At 45.0% G+C, this 15,122-nt stretch overlaps 1 protein-coding gene across 2 annotated transcripts in view; it reads left to right on the forward strand.

Moving 5' to 3' along the window:
- kn (EBF transcription factor knot) overlaps positions 1-12,966 on the forward strand; it is a 66,583-nt gene extending 53,617 nt beyond the window's left edge. Inside the window, exons 7-15 of one of the 2 annotated variants that reach the window (XM_046631908.2) lie at positions 4,587-4,668; positions 5,768-5,900; positions 6,153-6,194; positions 8,895-9,049; positions 9,145-9,271; positions 9,367-9,666; positions 9,895-10,128; positions 10,847-10,998; positions 11,686-12,966. In XM_046631908.2, coding sequence (XP_046487864.1) covers positions 4,587-4,668; positions 5,768-5,900; positions 6,153-6,194; positions 8,895-9,049; positions 9,145-9,271; positions 9,367-9,666; positions 9,895-10,128; positions 10,847-10,977 — 1,204 coding nt within the window. In that variant the 3' untranslated portion in view covers positions 10,978-10,998; positions 11,686-12,966. The remainder of the gene's footprint in view (positions 1-4,586; positions 4,669-5,767; positions 5,901-6,152; positions 6,195-8,894; positions 9,050-9,144; positions 9,272-9,366; positions 9,667-9,894; positions 10,129-10,846; positions 10,999-11,685) is intronic. The other variant, XM_046631907.2, reaches the window with a different exon arrangement.
- The last annotated feature ends 2,156 nt before the right edge of the window (positions 12,967-15,122 follow it).

Raw genomic sequence — 15,122 nt, forward strand, 5'->3', positions numbered from 1 at the left:
CTCGCCTCGCCTCGCCTGAGAACCAAACGTTCCTTCCTTCCCTCGCCGACGTAGCTTTTCTTCTTACACCGAGTCTCAGACTTCCTAGACCTCTTTCAGCCGGTCGGTTTTCAGGCCTCTCCCAAGGCCGGAGAAATTGTTGAAATTTCTCCTGTCAAGGATTCTTTCGTCAGCGTACATATTTAGGACGATGAGAACAGACTTGAAAATTGAATTACGATCGGTGGGCAAAAGTGATTTTTCCAGAAACGTTCAGAGCGCAAATATCAGGATACCGTTAATTGACAAATTTACCCAACCCGTAATCCAATCATGATCCAAGAAAATACATTCACACCTAGGAAAAAAAAAATTTATAAAAAACTTCAAATAAACTAAAACCGCAGTACGAGAGTCGATGATTTATCGCGCAAGGTTTGATTGAATTTATCCAAACTTTGTTTGCACACGATCCATCGAGAGTTCGGTGAATTTCGTCCGCGAGTGCAGGACCCCCCTTCGACCGATATATCCATGGTGCTTTTTTTTTTAATCACCGGCCTTTATTTTCCGATTCGAAACCGAACCCTGCAGCACCCGGTACAAGGATCAGCCGTTCTGTGATAAAGTCGTGCGAAATGTAAAAGCCGTACCTATACCGAAACAGCAAACGGTGCACATTTGCCGCCTCGCCTCGCCGCGAGTATATGTTTTGTTGCTTTTTGTTTTTTCCGTTTCTTTGTTTTTTTTTTTTCTTGTTTGTTTGATTTTCATCCGTGCACAGTATCGAGGGGCGCACCCCGCTGGACCGATGTGGATATCGTGCCGTGCAGGTGCGCGCCTACCGTATTTCGGTATTTGTACCTGTGAGAATTCGCGTTGTGTAAAAGCTCTTCGTGTCATACAGGCAAGCACTATCACCGTCGACCGGAGAGGCAGAGTCACCCCTGAAGGGGTTGGGGATCGTTTTGCAATCGGCCCTCCACGAGGCTTCTGTATATATTATTTCGCGTCAATTCGTTAGTGGCAGAACAAGGGGCGCTCTGCACCTTTCGAGCAATCCGATACCGTCGATACGCGCATCGCGATGCGAACAAATTGGCTCGACTGCACGACAATACCGCGTATTCGATACCATGATTTTTCCGCAGAGTACGACCGTGAAAATAAATTTTGAGAAAGGCTCGTTTGTTAATCAATCGGGTTAGTTTTTATCGCAGAATGTGAAAAACTTTGGAATTCAGTGTCGCTTGAGAAAAAAAAAAAACTTAACGTTGACTACTTATGAAATCCAGATTTTCAGACAACCTTATTCCGTTGAATAAAAAATCTCCACGTTATCAGATTTGCAAACATTTTTAAAGCCGCTCTGTGACCAGAGATAACTTATCACAATACCACGATTCTTTCTCTCGGTGAAAACTCGATTAGGTACTCGCTTTAAGAAAATTCGATAAAGTTTCACGTGAACACCTTGCTCGAATTTAATTCATTCAAAAACAAAGAGATACTCAGTGTTCCTTACAAATTAATTCCCCCGAGCACGAACGTTGCATATTTGCGAATAGAAAGAAGAAAAACAAGTTTCTTCTAATAAAACACACAACCTTCAGACCTCAAAAAACTTGCGAAAGAAATTTGTCCACAGGTTAAAGGACTCTGAAAAATGTCTAGAAATTGAGATGTGCTGCAAAATATTTCACGGCTGTTTTTTTTTTTGTAAAGGGAACGGTTGAAATTTAGGAGGAGGCATGTCGTATCGGCAATAGAAAAAGTAGGCGGCATACCCGAGAGGGTAGCGAGGTGCTGTATTAGAAGCGCGATACTATCGGTTCTACAGATCGTCAGACGGAGAGCACCTGTTTAGCCGTGTGTCTGTCTGGTGATGGAGCTCACTATCTATACGAGCAAGAGAGAACAGCGGGTAGGTAGGTTACGCTACTTGTTCCTTCCGTTTCCCTTCTCGTCGTCCGCGAAGCTCGGTTGCTCGGCGAGAGACACGGCGAGCTTACAGAGCGCCGATCGAGCCTCCGATAACCGGTACAATGCCTTTGAATACCCATCCAGCATCGCGATAAAATCTTAACGTCCTAAGAGTAAACAAAATTAAATTCCACCCCTCCGCCCCCCTGAGCCCACCCCCTCCAGGCAACCCTCGAAATGCCACACAGCTCCAGAACTCGGAGCTTCAGCCCTCGGCGAGACGAAACAGTGACGAAGAAAAATACTAATTTCGTTTGGGTGGAACTTTTTTTTGGCCAATTCAACTCGGGGTACTTAACGTTGTTTGTTTTATGAAATTTACCTCTTTTACAACGAAGCTTCGGGTGAACTAACCGCAGTGAGACTTCGATGTTAACTGGTGGCTAGAAACGTTGGTCGAACGATAACTTGAATGATAGTGTTTGTTTTGATTAAGGGTGGCATAAGTGTAATCGGAACAACTTTCGTAACAAGTTTCGGTATTCTAAAATACATAGTAACGCAGTACGCGACATTTGTCCGTAAAATTGTCGAAATCGTTGATCCTCCTTCTTCTTCAACGCCTGTATAATAATTGGTATACGACGAAAAAACACCCCCGAAACGACACGGCGAATGGTGTCCAACTTTTTCGGGGAAGTCAGGTGGTGTGCAGGCATATAATAAACCTGTGTTGATAAAACGTTGGCTGATTCAAAAAGTACACGTTTGATTTTTCCCATTCCGTTCCCAGAGGGATGAAGCGCGCGACGTTCTCCGCTGGGGGCTGACAATGGCGTCCCTGGGGAGGGAAGGCCTACTAGCAGCCCCTCTCTTCCCCTGTTCCTCTCTTTCTCTCCTTTCTCATCCCCCATCCCGCCCTCCTGATTGTTTCCTACGCAGCGTCCCTCTTCCACCTCCAATCCACGTCGCCCGCTGCGCCTCCGCCGCCTCCTTCCCGCGATCCTCACGCATAACGCACACGAGTCCTCGACTCGTGTGCCATGGCATCACGCACACCCGTCGAGAATCTCCCGACGTCGACGCGGCGTTCTTCCCCCTTTGCTCCTGCAGCCGCCCCGCGTTTGCAACGGTATACCTACTACACCCTGAAACGCCATCGCCCTGTTCTCTCCAAAAAATTCCCGAATTCAATATCCCCCGATATCCTACATAATTCATGAAAATTGAGCCCGCCGGCTCTTTGCCTCGTCGACGCTCGGCTGTGCCACCTATGTGTGTCGACGACTCTCCCTGCCCCCCTCGCCGCCCCCCGTTACGCGTTACCGACGAATATCCACACGATTCCAGACCGACGTTCGGTTTATACACCTTATACCTATCTCTCTGCAGCCCCACAGCTGCTTCGTGGTTGTCACCCGTTACTCCTGATCCTACTCTTATTCCTACTCCAATGGCAACCAGGTATTGAAAGAAACTCTGAGAGACATTCTTCCCATCAGACGAAATCATTCACCCCCACCCCCCGTATTGCTTATAATTTCCATGCTGGTCTAGAAAAAGAATCAATCATTTAAATTAAGATGAACATTCACACCGTATCATTTGATTTTATCGAATTCAAATGTTGGATGTACGTTCGATAGTGAATTTTTTTGATCCACTTAACTCGAGGAATCATAACACTGTCATCAGCAGCTAAAAACTTAACAAATCCTGCGCCGAAATGTGAATTTAGAGTAACGTATTTCCCGTTTGCCTGATCAAGACTAAAAATTTATTCGTCGATAGCGATACTCTCAGGTGCAATGTAAGTTTACACTTTCTATTAACAGAGTTGTAAATTTTAATGCGTATGGCAACGGAGTGTTCGGAAAAATGGTCAGGACTCTATTCGCTTGATCATTCGCAGTTTGGCTGATCGTTGGCTCCTGCGTGTGGTACGTATACGTAGACGAGATACGTAGGTATGTGAAATTAAACGTGCCGCGGGGATCGAAATAGTCTTGCGAAGTTTAACTATTTAAGAAAATATAGAGACTACGTTCTTCCTCGAACTTTGCACGCTTAAATTATTGATTACACGCCTCCCGTCAGCCTCTTATCCCGTCTGATGTTGCTGAGCTGGCGAAGGCTTGCGCGCCTTCCAATCTCGGTCTCGATCTCTCCCCGATTTTATCTTCGATTGAACTTTCCCTCGAAATCTGTAATATTACGACGAGGTAAGACCTCCTGCGGTAATTCTTGGATACCTTATAGAGACGTACCGCCGAGGAGGAGAAGAAGGGTGAGGAGGAAGCTGCGTTTTTCGGAACGATAATCGTCGGGTCTCTGCAACTATATTTTCTTCTTACTTCGCTGGCTCTTCAACTTGTTTTCGCTTTTGTCCTAACAAAGCAGACCTGCAAGTCGAGGGTTCCGCACCTCGAGCGGTCGGACCTAAACACGTGGCTGGTTTAATCTAGAGAAATGTTGAATAATGTATGGTTGAGAAGAGGGTTGCGATTGGTACATGCAGAATTCACGCGTGCCTCGCCGACCCTGACCAAATCCTCCTTCCCTCTCTCTTCCTTTCCTCTTCTACCACCCGGTAACCTAATTAAATCTCTAGAATATACGTTAGGAGTGTTTAACACCTTGTAAATTAATTTATTACACCCAAAAATCTCGTATTTCGGTTGCAGGTTTTTCCTCAAGTTCTTTCTAAAGTGCAACCAGAACTGCCTCAAGAACGCCGGGAACCCGAGAGACATGAGGCGATTTCAGGTGAGCATGAAATTCTCCCAATTATCCACGACACAGAATCTTTCAATTATCTTTCGACCGCAAGCGTTGCAACAAAGCACAGCATGATTCAAGGAATTTTGTCTCCTTCGCTTTCGATCCATTCTCTCGAGTTTCTTTTTTCTCTCTATTTCTGTTTTGGTCAAATTGGAGCTGGTGACAGCGGTGGGACGGGGAGAGGAAGTGTATTATAGACAGTGACCATTTTTCTGCGGGGAGAAAAAATTTCACCAGATACTGCAGCGTGGCGTTAGTCGAGCACTCGAGTTAAGGAAAAGTTGTTGAAAGTTGAGCGCCGTGGGTTCTGGGAGGACTTGTAATCCGGGAGGCTGGCAATTAGCCCGACTCGGCATCAACCGACAACCCCGTTTCACCCCTTATCCTCTATAACAACCCCCACTTTCATCCCGCCCGTTTGTAACCGAGGTGGGTCGGCGGCGGCGGCAGCGGCAACGGGACGGCACAGTGCCGCGAGTATCTCGTCCCCTTCGCCCCAGAAACAAAAGACAGAATTAAAAAATAAATTACCAAAAACCAAGCCACCCCGCAATCCAGTTGTTCACTTTCGCTCTCTTCTCTCTCATCCCCAGTTCCTGTTTCACTTGAGCTCTCCCTGTTTTCCGCTCGGCTAAGCCGCAACCGGAATTAAAATATTTATTGCAGTTTTGAATTTGTTTAGAAATTGCTTATTGCCGAAAAGTTGTGGATTAAAATTTTACCAGGGCAGAAATGTACGCGGGGCGGGGTGCTCTAAGTTGGAAAATTTTCACCGCACTCTGCACTTCCCCTGCCCCACCACGGAGTTCATGTCATTTTAACGTCGAGTTTCACTCGCAGCTTTCCGCAAGTTCAAAAAATCTTGAAACCCAGGGGCAGAAAAGACAAAGCGTCGGGAAAGGGAGAAAAGTTTTATACGCAGGGCGCAGCTGGCCTTCGGTCTACCGGTTTCCTCAAATCCTGCCACGTTTACTTTGACTCTTCTTCTTTGCAAAACGCAGACTCTCCCGTCCCTGCCACCCTTAATTCGCGAGTGCCAAGCAAGTCACTCGCCGGATATTAATTGCTCGTTCACGTTTGGCAGGTGATCATCTCGACCCAAATCGGAGTCGAAGGGCCTCTCCTAGCTGTTTCGGACAATATGTTTGTCCACAACAACAGTAAACACGGCCGGAGGGCGAAACGCCTCAACCCGGGCGAGACCGGCGAGTACAACAGTAAGTAAATCAACCCTACAGATTTTTAGGTAACCGCGTACCGACAGATGTTGATTTCCCAGCGAACACTACGCCGAGCTCTCGATAAGACCGGGTCCAATATTCGCTCAGCGAAAGAACACTTAGTCTGATCAGTAAGAGTCCGCTTAAACTTGCTTCCCATGGCACCATGGATAGTTGGCTAGATGAATTACCTAGTAAATAGTCCGATGACCTGCATTGATTTTATAATTAAATTCGGTGTGTTCGCAGAATTGATGTACTGTGCCCTTGACGGAGTGATGCATTACAAAGGTGATTATAAATATTATTACTAGCATACGCCAGTGGTAGTCGAGTTTAAGCGGCCGTTAACTATTGCATTACGGTATACATTATATGTACGAAATCACCCGAATTTCCATAGCCCCAACGCGTTCTAGTTCACCGAAATGTAACAACTCTCTTTCGTATAACCGCCGAGAATAAGTTTAGAATGAGAGTGCCACTCGGAGGGAAATTTCCTTTATGGACCATGAGGTGCACCTTGGGAAATGGCTCGGCCATTTGGAACCACCCAAGTTCAGATGAAACCAACTTGCTGAATACTGGGCAACAACTGAATTCATTCCCCTTTTTTTCATCTCACTAGTAAATCTTTTCGCCATTGTGTGTAACGAAGTAAGTCGTGAGTTCAAGTAAAAGTAACAACCGTTCAAATCCCCGAGAAAGCGATATTAGCCAAAAATTTACTCTTGGTTGTGGACTGACATTCGAAAAACTCACGTGTTACAAATCTGCACATTTATTACGCAGGAGGACTGCCAACTCTTTTCAACAATGGTTACCGAAGCGGATGTCCATACCGTGGGAGCATTAAACTCTCGAAATTCGTTTGATCCTTCAGGAGTTCGTATAGTATGGGTGATAACGAATCATTACTCCGGTGCAAGTAAAGTTACGCCCTATCTTTACTTGGCTGGTTTCGTGATCCGTGCATGAATCCTCTCGAAGTCACCCAGTTCACACACGATTAAAGTATACGGGTGAAATTAATCGTTAGAGAATTAATGCGTCAGGGTTGAACGAGAAGAGGGTGAGTGTCTGGGATGGATCACAAGGCGTACCGGAGCCTATAAGGTAGTACAAGAAGTCGTGAGGCAATTCAGCAAAGTTTGGCGTCGGTCGCGCATACAAACGGCCGATATCGTTGAAGCACCCCTCAACTCGCTCCCAATGCTACGCGAGACAAGATGTAAATCAATGGCAGCGAGAGGAAGAGAAAGTAGAAGGGAGAAGGAGGAAACGGTCTCTCACCGCTTTCTACTTTTTGTTCTTCCTTTCTTTCTTCGTCTTCCGACGTCTCCCTTTTCTTTTCCTCTTTTGTCTGGTTGGCTACAGTCGCCCAAAGACGTTGCTGAATTGGCTGCCCAAGACCCGCTGCCTAGCGAATCCTGAGTCTAAGCTATCTTGGGACTGCCACGTGCCCTCGGACACTAACACCGTCATCCCCCGATCGTGCATGCGCCCACTACGCTTAGCTCCCCATGTATAATGTACAGACACACAGAGCACCCCTTATACACCGGGGCAAAACGGGCATACCAATGAGACAAAGTGGCATTTCGTGCTTTTTTCAACCCGCTATAATCTCACCCCAACGCAGGCAGCCGCCGCATGAAAAAGGGAAAAGAACAAGCCTTGTTCCGATTCTGGAGAGAAATAAATCACACTTGAATTCCAGCTACGCATACATGCGCACTGAGTTGGTATCCGAAAAGTTGGAACTGTGAAGCCAATCAAGGATTGAACCAAACACTTGTTGTCCGAGTGAGTTCAAGCCATTACCTCGTGAAAACCGAATCCCATTTTCAGGCAAATTCTTTCTCCTTCTTCTTTTCGGTAATATTCATTCATCTAGTCTCCGCTGTGCAGAGATGAAAATCTTTCGTAAAATTTGCAATTGAACATAGTTAATCGCGCGTTCCGGCGGTGAGCAGAATCGAGAGGAGCCGAAGATCGTAGCCTCTGGGATCCACGAGGAGAAAGAACGGCGAGGGGAAGAACTGTGAGGATTTTATTTATTCCGAGACGGTACGCTTGTTCCGGGTTCCACAGCCCCCTCGCAACCACCGCGTCTCTCCATCGCCCTCTTTGCAACCATTTCTACCCCTGCACGACAGTTCCCTACCTCCTCTGCAAACGAGAGAAAGGAGAAAAAAAGAGCCAGGCGGTTACCAACGAAATGAAAGGACGCACCACAGTGATCAGCAACTTCAAGTTGTTTCGTATAAATGGACTACCTGAATACCCAAAATATCGTTGACGACGGACCCGATTCAGCCTGAACCAGCGGAAAAACGAGCGCGAGTTCCAAAAACAACCATCAGCCTGATCACGGACCATCAGAATCGACTGAATCCGTGGAGCACGTTGTGTGTATCCACGGGTTGATAAAGTACAGCGGTACTGTTTGCGTTGGTGAAAGATTTATTAGATTCGAGGAAAGTGTTTGAGAATCACTGAGGGCAATATACCATGATGTCAACCACTCCGGCGTGGCTGGGCTCTGGCAGCGGGAGCGCGGAGGACCAAGGGAGGGAGAAGGAGGTGGGGGAGAGAGAGGGGAAGAAAACGGGCGGGTGGAGGGTGATACTGGTTTGGCTTTGCCGGGGTACAAAATGATATCATTGGGTTATAAATTCCAAGCAGAGACACCGCCGGCCCGATCGCCCTCTCCTTCTTGGTACAACCCTTCTCTGACTGTGGGTCCCGTCTCTCTTCTTCTTCTCTCTCTCCCTCTCTCTCTCTGCCTCCCTTTCTCTTAGTCTCTCTATCTCACGGAGTACCTCTCTCCGGCTCTACGGTAGTCCTCTTTCCATCCCGAGAACCCCGCGCCAGAAAATATATCTGCCTGCACCCTACCTCAAACGAATAAACAGAATATTCAGATAATTCTCTCCGACGAGGGCACTTCTATTACGACGCGAGACACGGTACTCTCTATTTTTTCAGGCCTTTATCAACCCGTGTCCGTTGCTAGCCCATGCATCAAGGCGATATCGCCCAGCGAAGGATGGACGTCCGGCGGTTCCACCGTCATCATCGTCGGTGACAACTTCTTCGACGGACTGCAGGTCGTCTTCGGGACCATGCTCGTCTGGAGTGAGGTAAGCCTCACGCCTCAAGTACACTATTTTTTTATCGTCCGCCGGTATGTCGTAGGAAAGAATGTCTCGAGTTGAAAGACCATAATCTATTTCAGCTGATCACACCGCACGCCATCAGGGTCCAGACGCCACCACGGCACATACCGGGAGTCGTCGAAGTGACGCTATCTTATAAGAACAAACAACTTTGCAAAGGAGCACCGGGCCGGTTTGTCTACGTTTGTGAGTATCCTGCGCTTCTCACAATCAGCTTCTCCCGTCGACCTAAGAATTAGCGAAAACCAACTCTGAAATACCATTTCTCACCCGCCCCGCAGCACTGAACGAACCAACGATCGACTACGGGTTCCAGAGGTTGCAGAAACTCATCCCCAGGCATCCCGGTGACCCGGAAAAGCTTCCGAAGGAAATAATACTGAAGAGGGCGGCTGACCTGGCAGAAGCTTTGTACAGCATGCCGAGGGGTGGGAACGCGGGCATCACCGGGGCGCCCAGAAGCCCGGGTTCCGGTCATCCTCCGCCACCGCCAACGTCCACCTCCGCCACAGCCTTCAACTCTTATACAGGCCAGCTAGCCGTCACCGTGCAAGAAAACGGTAGCGCTAAATGGACCGACGGTAAGTTCGCGTCTCGTATCAATTCCCCAAACTGCCGGAGTGCGGAACTTTCGTCGCTTTTTTCGAACTTGTCAATCTATCGTTGAGAGTAACATTTTCCGTCCCAATCACAAACAACCTTCCGACGCGGTTGATCGATTCTTCGTTACCGTACTGATGAGGCAACGTCTTCGAGCTGAGTGATCGGATACTGATGCGTTGATCTGACGTGCAGGTTTCTATTTCTAGACGGTGGCTCGGTGACGACGGGAGCCGGGGGAGGTGGCGGCGGCAGCGTCGGGGGCAGTGCGGACGCCTACCGGCAGAGCAGCAGCGTCAGCCCCCGCGGGGGTGGCACTGGCGGTGGCTACTGTGGGAGCAGCGCGAGCACCCCACACAGTCACAGTACCGCCGGAAGCTACTCAGCCGCTACCAACCCCTACACGGTTCCCCTACCCGGAAGTCCGACCCTCTACAACTCCCGTAAGTATTTCCAATCCCCGCGCACTCTTTATTCCTATTTCTCTCACTGACGCTTCGTCCGGCCTCTTCCATTCCCGTATGTCGCCCGGTGCAAATTTTATACTTGCAGTTCCTGATATGTACATGTCAGTCAGCACCGAAAGATTCACGTATAATACTCAGACGAATATAGGGAATTATTCCTAAGGCCCTTCGGTGAAAGCACGAGGGTATCAGATTGAATAAGGGTGGCACGGTTACCCGTTAGAGAAATTATAAAACGAGAAAAAATACAGTGATGAATTTTTTTTTTTTGTTTATTGAGATCCAAATTCAGTTATAGCAACTAATCAGCAATAAATGAGCAGCAAAATCCCATGTAGGTTTGTCTTACTAAATTTTATTGGTAATATTGCAAAATGCTGTATCACAGTTGTGAACATAATAATAAAAGTGGAAACACAGAATCATGTGAGAAATGTCAAGATGAACAGAATGATCACCATCGATCACGCTGAACATAATTAATTGCATGCGCCTAACCTGCACGATGTTGAATAGCATATATTTCGCGTTTTGGTATACCCGTTGCTATAAATGCAGGAAGTGAAAAGCTTTTTAGACGAATGCATGATTATGTGAGCTCACGAAAAACCACCCGCAGCGCGAGTGACACGCTTATTTAAGTTGTTTTTAACTGCACGTACACTTATCGTTTCTCGAATGATTTTCGTTTTAGCGCACGAACAGTACGGCATTTTCTATTCGTCCGGCGACGCCAGCGCTTTCGCCCCGGTCCTGAGACCCCCGACTTCCTCGGTCCCGTCGCACTGGCCCACCCAGCATCACCTCGCTACCGCAGCACAGTAACCGATATACTAATTCAACAACGTACGTATACCAGGCACACACGTAAATGCAACAACTACCCTGCAGCCTACCCGCATGTCTATGTTATGCTCGAAACTTAAGCATGCATGCACAACGATTCTGGAATAATTTTACCAAGTCCGGGGGAAACTCGTATCAAGAAACGTAGAAGCAGGTAGAACTTGACGCCACAGGAACCGCACGTTTGACTCGTGTAATAAGTCCTCAATACAGATGGGTATCAGGAATGATATGATTTTGTTTCGCGAAGATTTTCCCCTAGTATTCACTGAATTACTTACTGTCTTTTACCACCGTGGCTTGACCGACTCGCTGTATAATGAACTTGTCGAAGCCTTCGTGTTTCGATATTTCCCTTTAGTCAATGGATACAAAACGTCCATTCGAAAGGTATAATCAAGTTATTTGACGTTGAGTGTGAAGAGCTCGAGTAATAGATATCCGTTGCAATGGTAAATTTGACCTTGACATCGCTTATTCTATCTTTAATTGATCGTGAAGTATAAATTTTCGCTTTTTACCCAAATTCAATGTGCTTTTCGGAAGGGTATGGAAAATTAGCACTAGGCATGTACATTCCTCGTTTCATACCTCCGTGAATTAACGGCTGATCATTAGCGATGTATTATCCCAAGTTCGTAAGGGAGGACAGCACCTAACGTATGACTGAAAGTGGCCATGTTGCAGGGTTAGGAGGAGTCGTGGGTTCGCCGTTCAACATGAACCCGTTCATGCTGCCAACCTGCAGCCAGGGCTACTCAGCCGCTGGTAGTCCTCTGCTGTCAACTTCCGGTAAATAGTGTTACGAAATCTAAGCTTCCTGTAGGAGTGGCGACTTCCGGGTGGATCGCTGACCTAGGCGAAGCTTAGATGGTGAACGAGCGATGAAGAGAGAAGATGAAGTACCCGGAGCAGACCATCGCGATGAATGTGTACACATTAATGAAAAATTCGGCATACGCATATTATGTATGAATTTATGGGTACATGTATTTATGTATAATAGTGACCAGTAAGATGATAAATTTATGCTAGTGATAGCTAGGAAAGTTTCTTTTGTTTCTGTGTTCTTGTTTTCATTTGTTTTACGAAATTTTTAAATCGACGTTATTTCGAAGAATACCAGTGCAAATTTATTAGAAGTATAAGAAGCAACACATGTATAATGATAAAGCGTTATATATAGTAGCGAGTAAGAAATAAGGAATATACATATCGCAGCTACTGAGGAGTTAGTATTTACCAATAGTTTATTGTATCGACAAATATGTATGCAGATATGTATGTACATAGGTTTACAGAAAGATATATTCACATATGTCAATGTATGTATATGATGCATCATAATTTTATTACACGCAATTATTACAGTACCGTTTCTCTGCTGGTTTCTTCTTTCTCTGGGAGTCGTGATTTTGTTTTTTTTCTAATTCGTCCACTCCGCATAATATTTGATAGGTTGTATTCGTAAAAGAGAAAGGTTTTTCTGAATGACGCATACGTACGATAAGTATAGCTACGCAATTTGTACGGAATGGATATTTCTAACTGAATTCTAAAATGACTGAAACAGCTGTGAAACGCTGTGTAGTCGGAGACATATCGCTTTTGAAACACGGTAATTTTCAATCTGAGAGAAAAAATACCAAATGAATATGTGACATAATGAAAGAGAGACTGGTGAAAAAAAAAAAACAACCAATTAATAAAAAATGTTATCGATTTCGAAATGATGAAATTATTCTTTCCGTAAGTACAACACAACTCCTTAAAATATACATATATTATACATAGTTAGGTAGATTATACACATACGTATGTAATTATATATTATGATGTGATTTGTAAAATACGTGTAAATATTGTTACAATGTACAAATTATTTCCAACTCAACGAAAAATGAATATAACGGGGCAGGGAAAACGGGGGGAGGGGGTGAATTTAAATAAAAGCGATTGTAGATTCGAATGACGCTAATTAACGGATTCAAAAATAAAACTTGACTCTGAGCATATAAATAGATGTAAATGATTTTATTCCACCTATAACTCTTGTGTAGCCGAAAAATATTTTAACAAAAATCATGGCGGTCCCCTCTTCGTTAAGAGCAGGCCAATATGAACCATTCTTGTGAATTGCATTGTACAATCAATTGATTGCATACAAAACAGCAAACAAGAAGTTTCAAGGATACTGTTGGATTGCACGTTCGATTTTGGAGAAATTATTTTTCAACGCAGACATCAGAACTTTCCGACGCATTTGTCGACGAAACCTGTTTATGATTTATCATATGTAAGATGTATACGAAAATCAGTGTATAGATTAGTTTATTGCAATTATTAGCGCTATGTATTAACGATTACAAAAACGATCATTACTGATACTGTTATTTTTGTAATGAAGATATTCATGATTGGATTTTAATTATGAGTATTATTGTTGCTTACTTCAATCAAAGCGTTCCTGATTCGCGAATTGGAACCTGACGATGATAGCTGTATCCTTACGTTGTTAAGACTGCAACATTATACGGTACGATGGAAATTTCTCCAATATTCATTTCGATCAACCGCGATCCTAAGCAGAGTATTTTCTTCGGAAGACTGGTGAACTTCTGAGGAAATAACAAGAATATTGTTTGATCCACGACTAAAAACATACATCGTCGTTTCTCCGTTTATCAGCGATGACTCTAACGGAGTTGACCGTTTCAACTTGAAAATATAAAGAGCTGTTATTTCAACTCAATAACCGGAACCTGAATTAAGTATTATACTATTTTTAGGTGAAAAATTGATATATATGAAAATCCATGTGGAGAAAGCTTCTCAAACTGTAGGGTCCCTAACGTGCTTCATTGCTTTTATTTCAACCGAAAAATTGTGATCCACGACTCGTAAAGACTCTTATTATACTGATTAGATAGTCAAATGTCTGAAGGAGACATATGCGAAGGGGTTGACCTTACTCTGTTTTCATTTTGGAACCAACAAATTTTTGGTCTCGAGTTCGATTTGTATCATCCTTGCCTGACTAATAGGACCCCCAGGAACTCGAACAACGCAGCAAAAGGAGCGTGGGATCAACGGAAAAGAAGATACGAGAAAAACAGCACCTGCTGAAAAATGTCGAAAATTCAGGTTTTCGTTTTTTGGCTGTAACTTTCGATGCGTTGATCGCAGCGTATTGGGACTGCGCCCAATCGATTTCTCTCGCAAAATTACGTCGGAATAGCGCCTGAAAGAATTGATTCCATCACTTTTCAAAATCGCGAAAATTTTCGCCAAAAATACAAAGGGGTTAACCTTCCTTTTTTTTTGACCAAAAAATTTTTGGTCTCAGAATTGATTCGTATGACTCTTTCCCGACCAATTGGACGCCAAAGAACTCAGAAAACGCAGCAATAGGAGCGTGGGATCAACGGGAGAGAAGATACGAGGAAAAAAGCACCCGCTGAAAAATGCCGAAAATTCAGGTTTTCGTTTTTTGGCTGTAACGTACCATGCGTTGATCGCAGCGTATTGGGACTGCGCCTAATCGATTTCTCTCGCAAAATTACGTCGAAATAGTGCCTGAAAGAATTGATTCCAGCACTTTCGAAAATCGCGAAAATTTTCGCCAAAAATACAAAGGGGTTAACCTTCCTTTTTTTTTGACCAAAAAATTTTTGGTCTCAGAATTGATTCGTATGACTCTTTCCCGACCAATCGGACCCCAAGGAACTCAGAAAACGCAGCAAAAGGAGCGTGGGATCAACGGGAGAGAAGATACGAGGAAAAAAGCACCCGCTGAAAAATGCCGAAAATTCAGGTTTTCGTTTTTTGGCTGTAACTTTCCATGCGTTGATCGCAGCGTATTGGGACTGCGCCCAATCGATTTCTCTCGCAAAATTACGTCGAAATAGTGCCTGAAAGAATTGATTCCAGCACTTCCGGAAATCGCGAAAATTTTCGTCAAAAATACAAAAGGGTTAACCTTACTTTTTTTTTGACCAAAAAATTTTTCGTCTCAGAATTGATTCGTATGACTCTTTTCCGACCAATTGGACCCCAAGGATCTCGGAAAACGCAGCAAAAGGAGCGTGGGTTCAACGGGAAAGAAGATACGAGGAAAAACGAAC

The sequence above is a fragment of the Neodiprion pinetum genome, chromosome 6, assembly GCF_021155775.2.
Source record: "Neodiprion pinetum isolate iyNeoPine1 chromosome 6, iyNeoPine1.2, whole genome shotgun sequence".
NCBI lineage: Eukaryota > Metazoa > Arthropoda > Insecta > Hymenoptera > Diprionidae > Neodiprion > Neodiprion pinetum.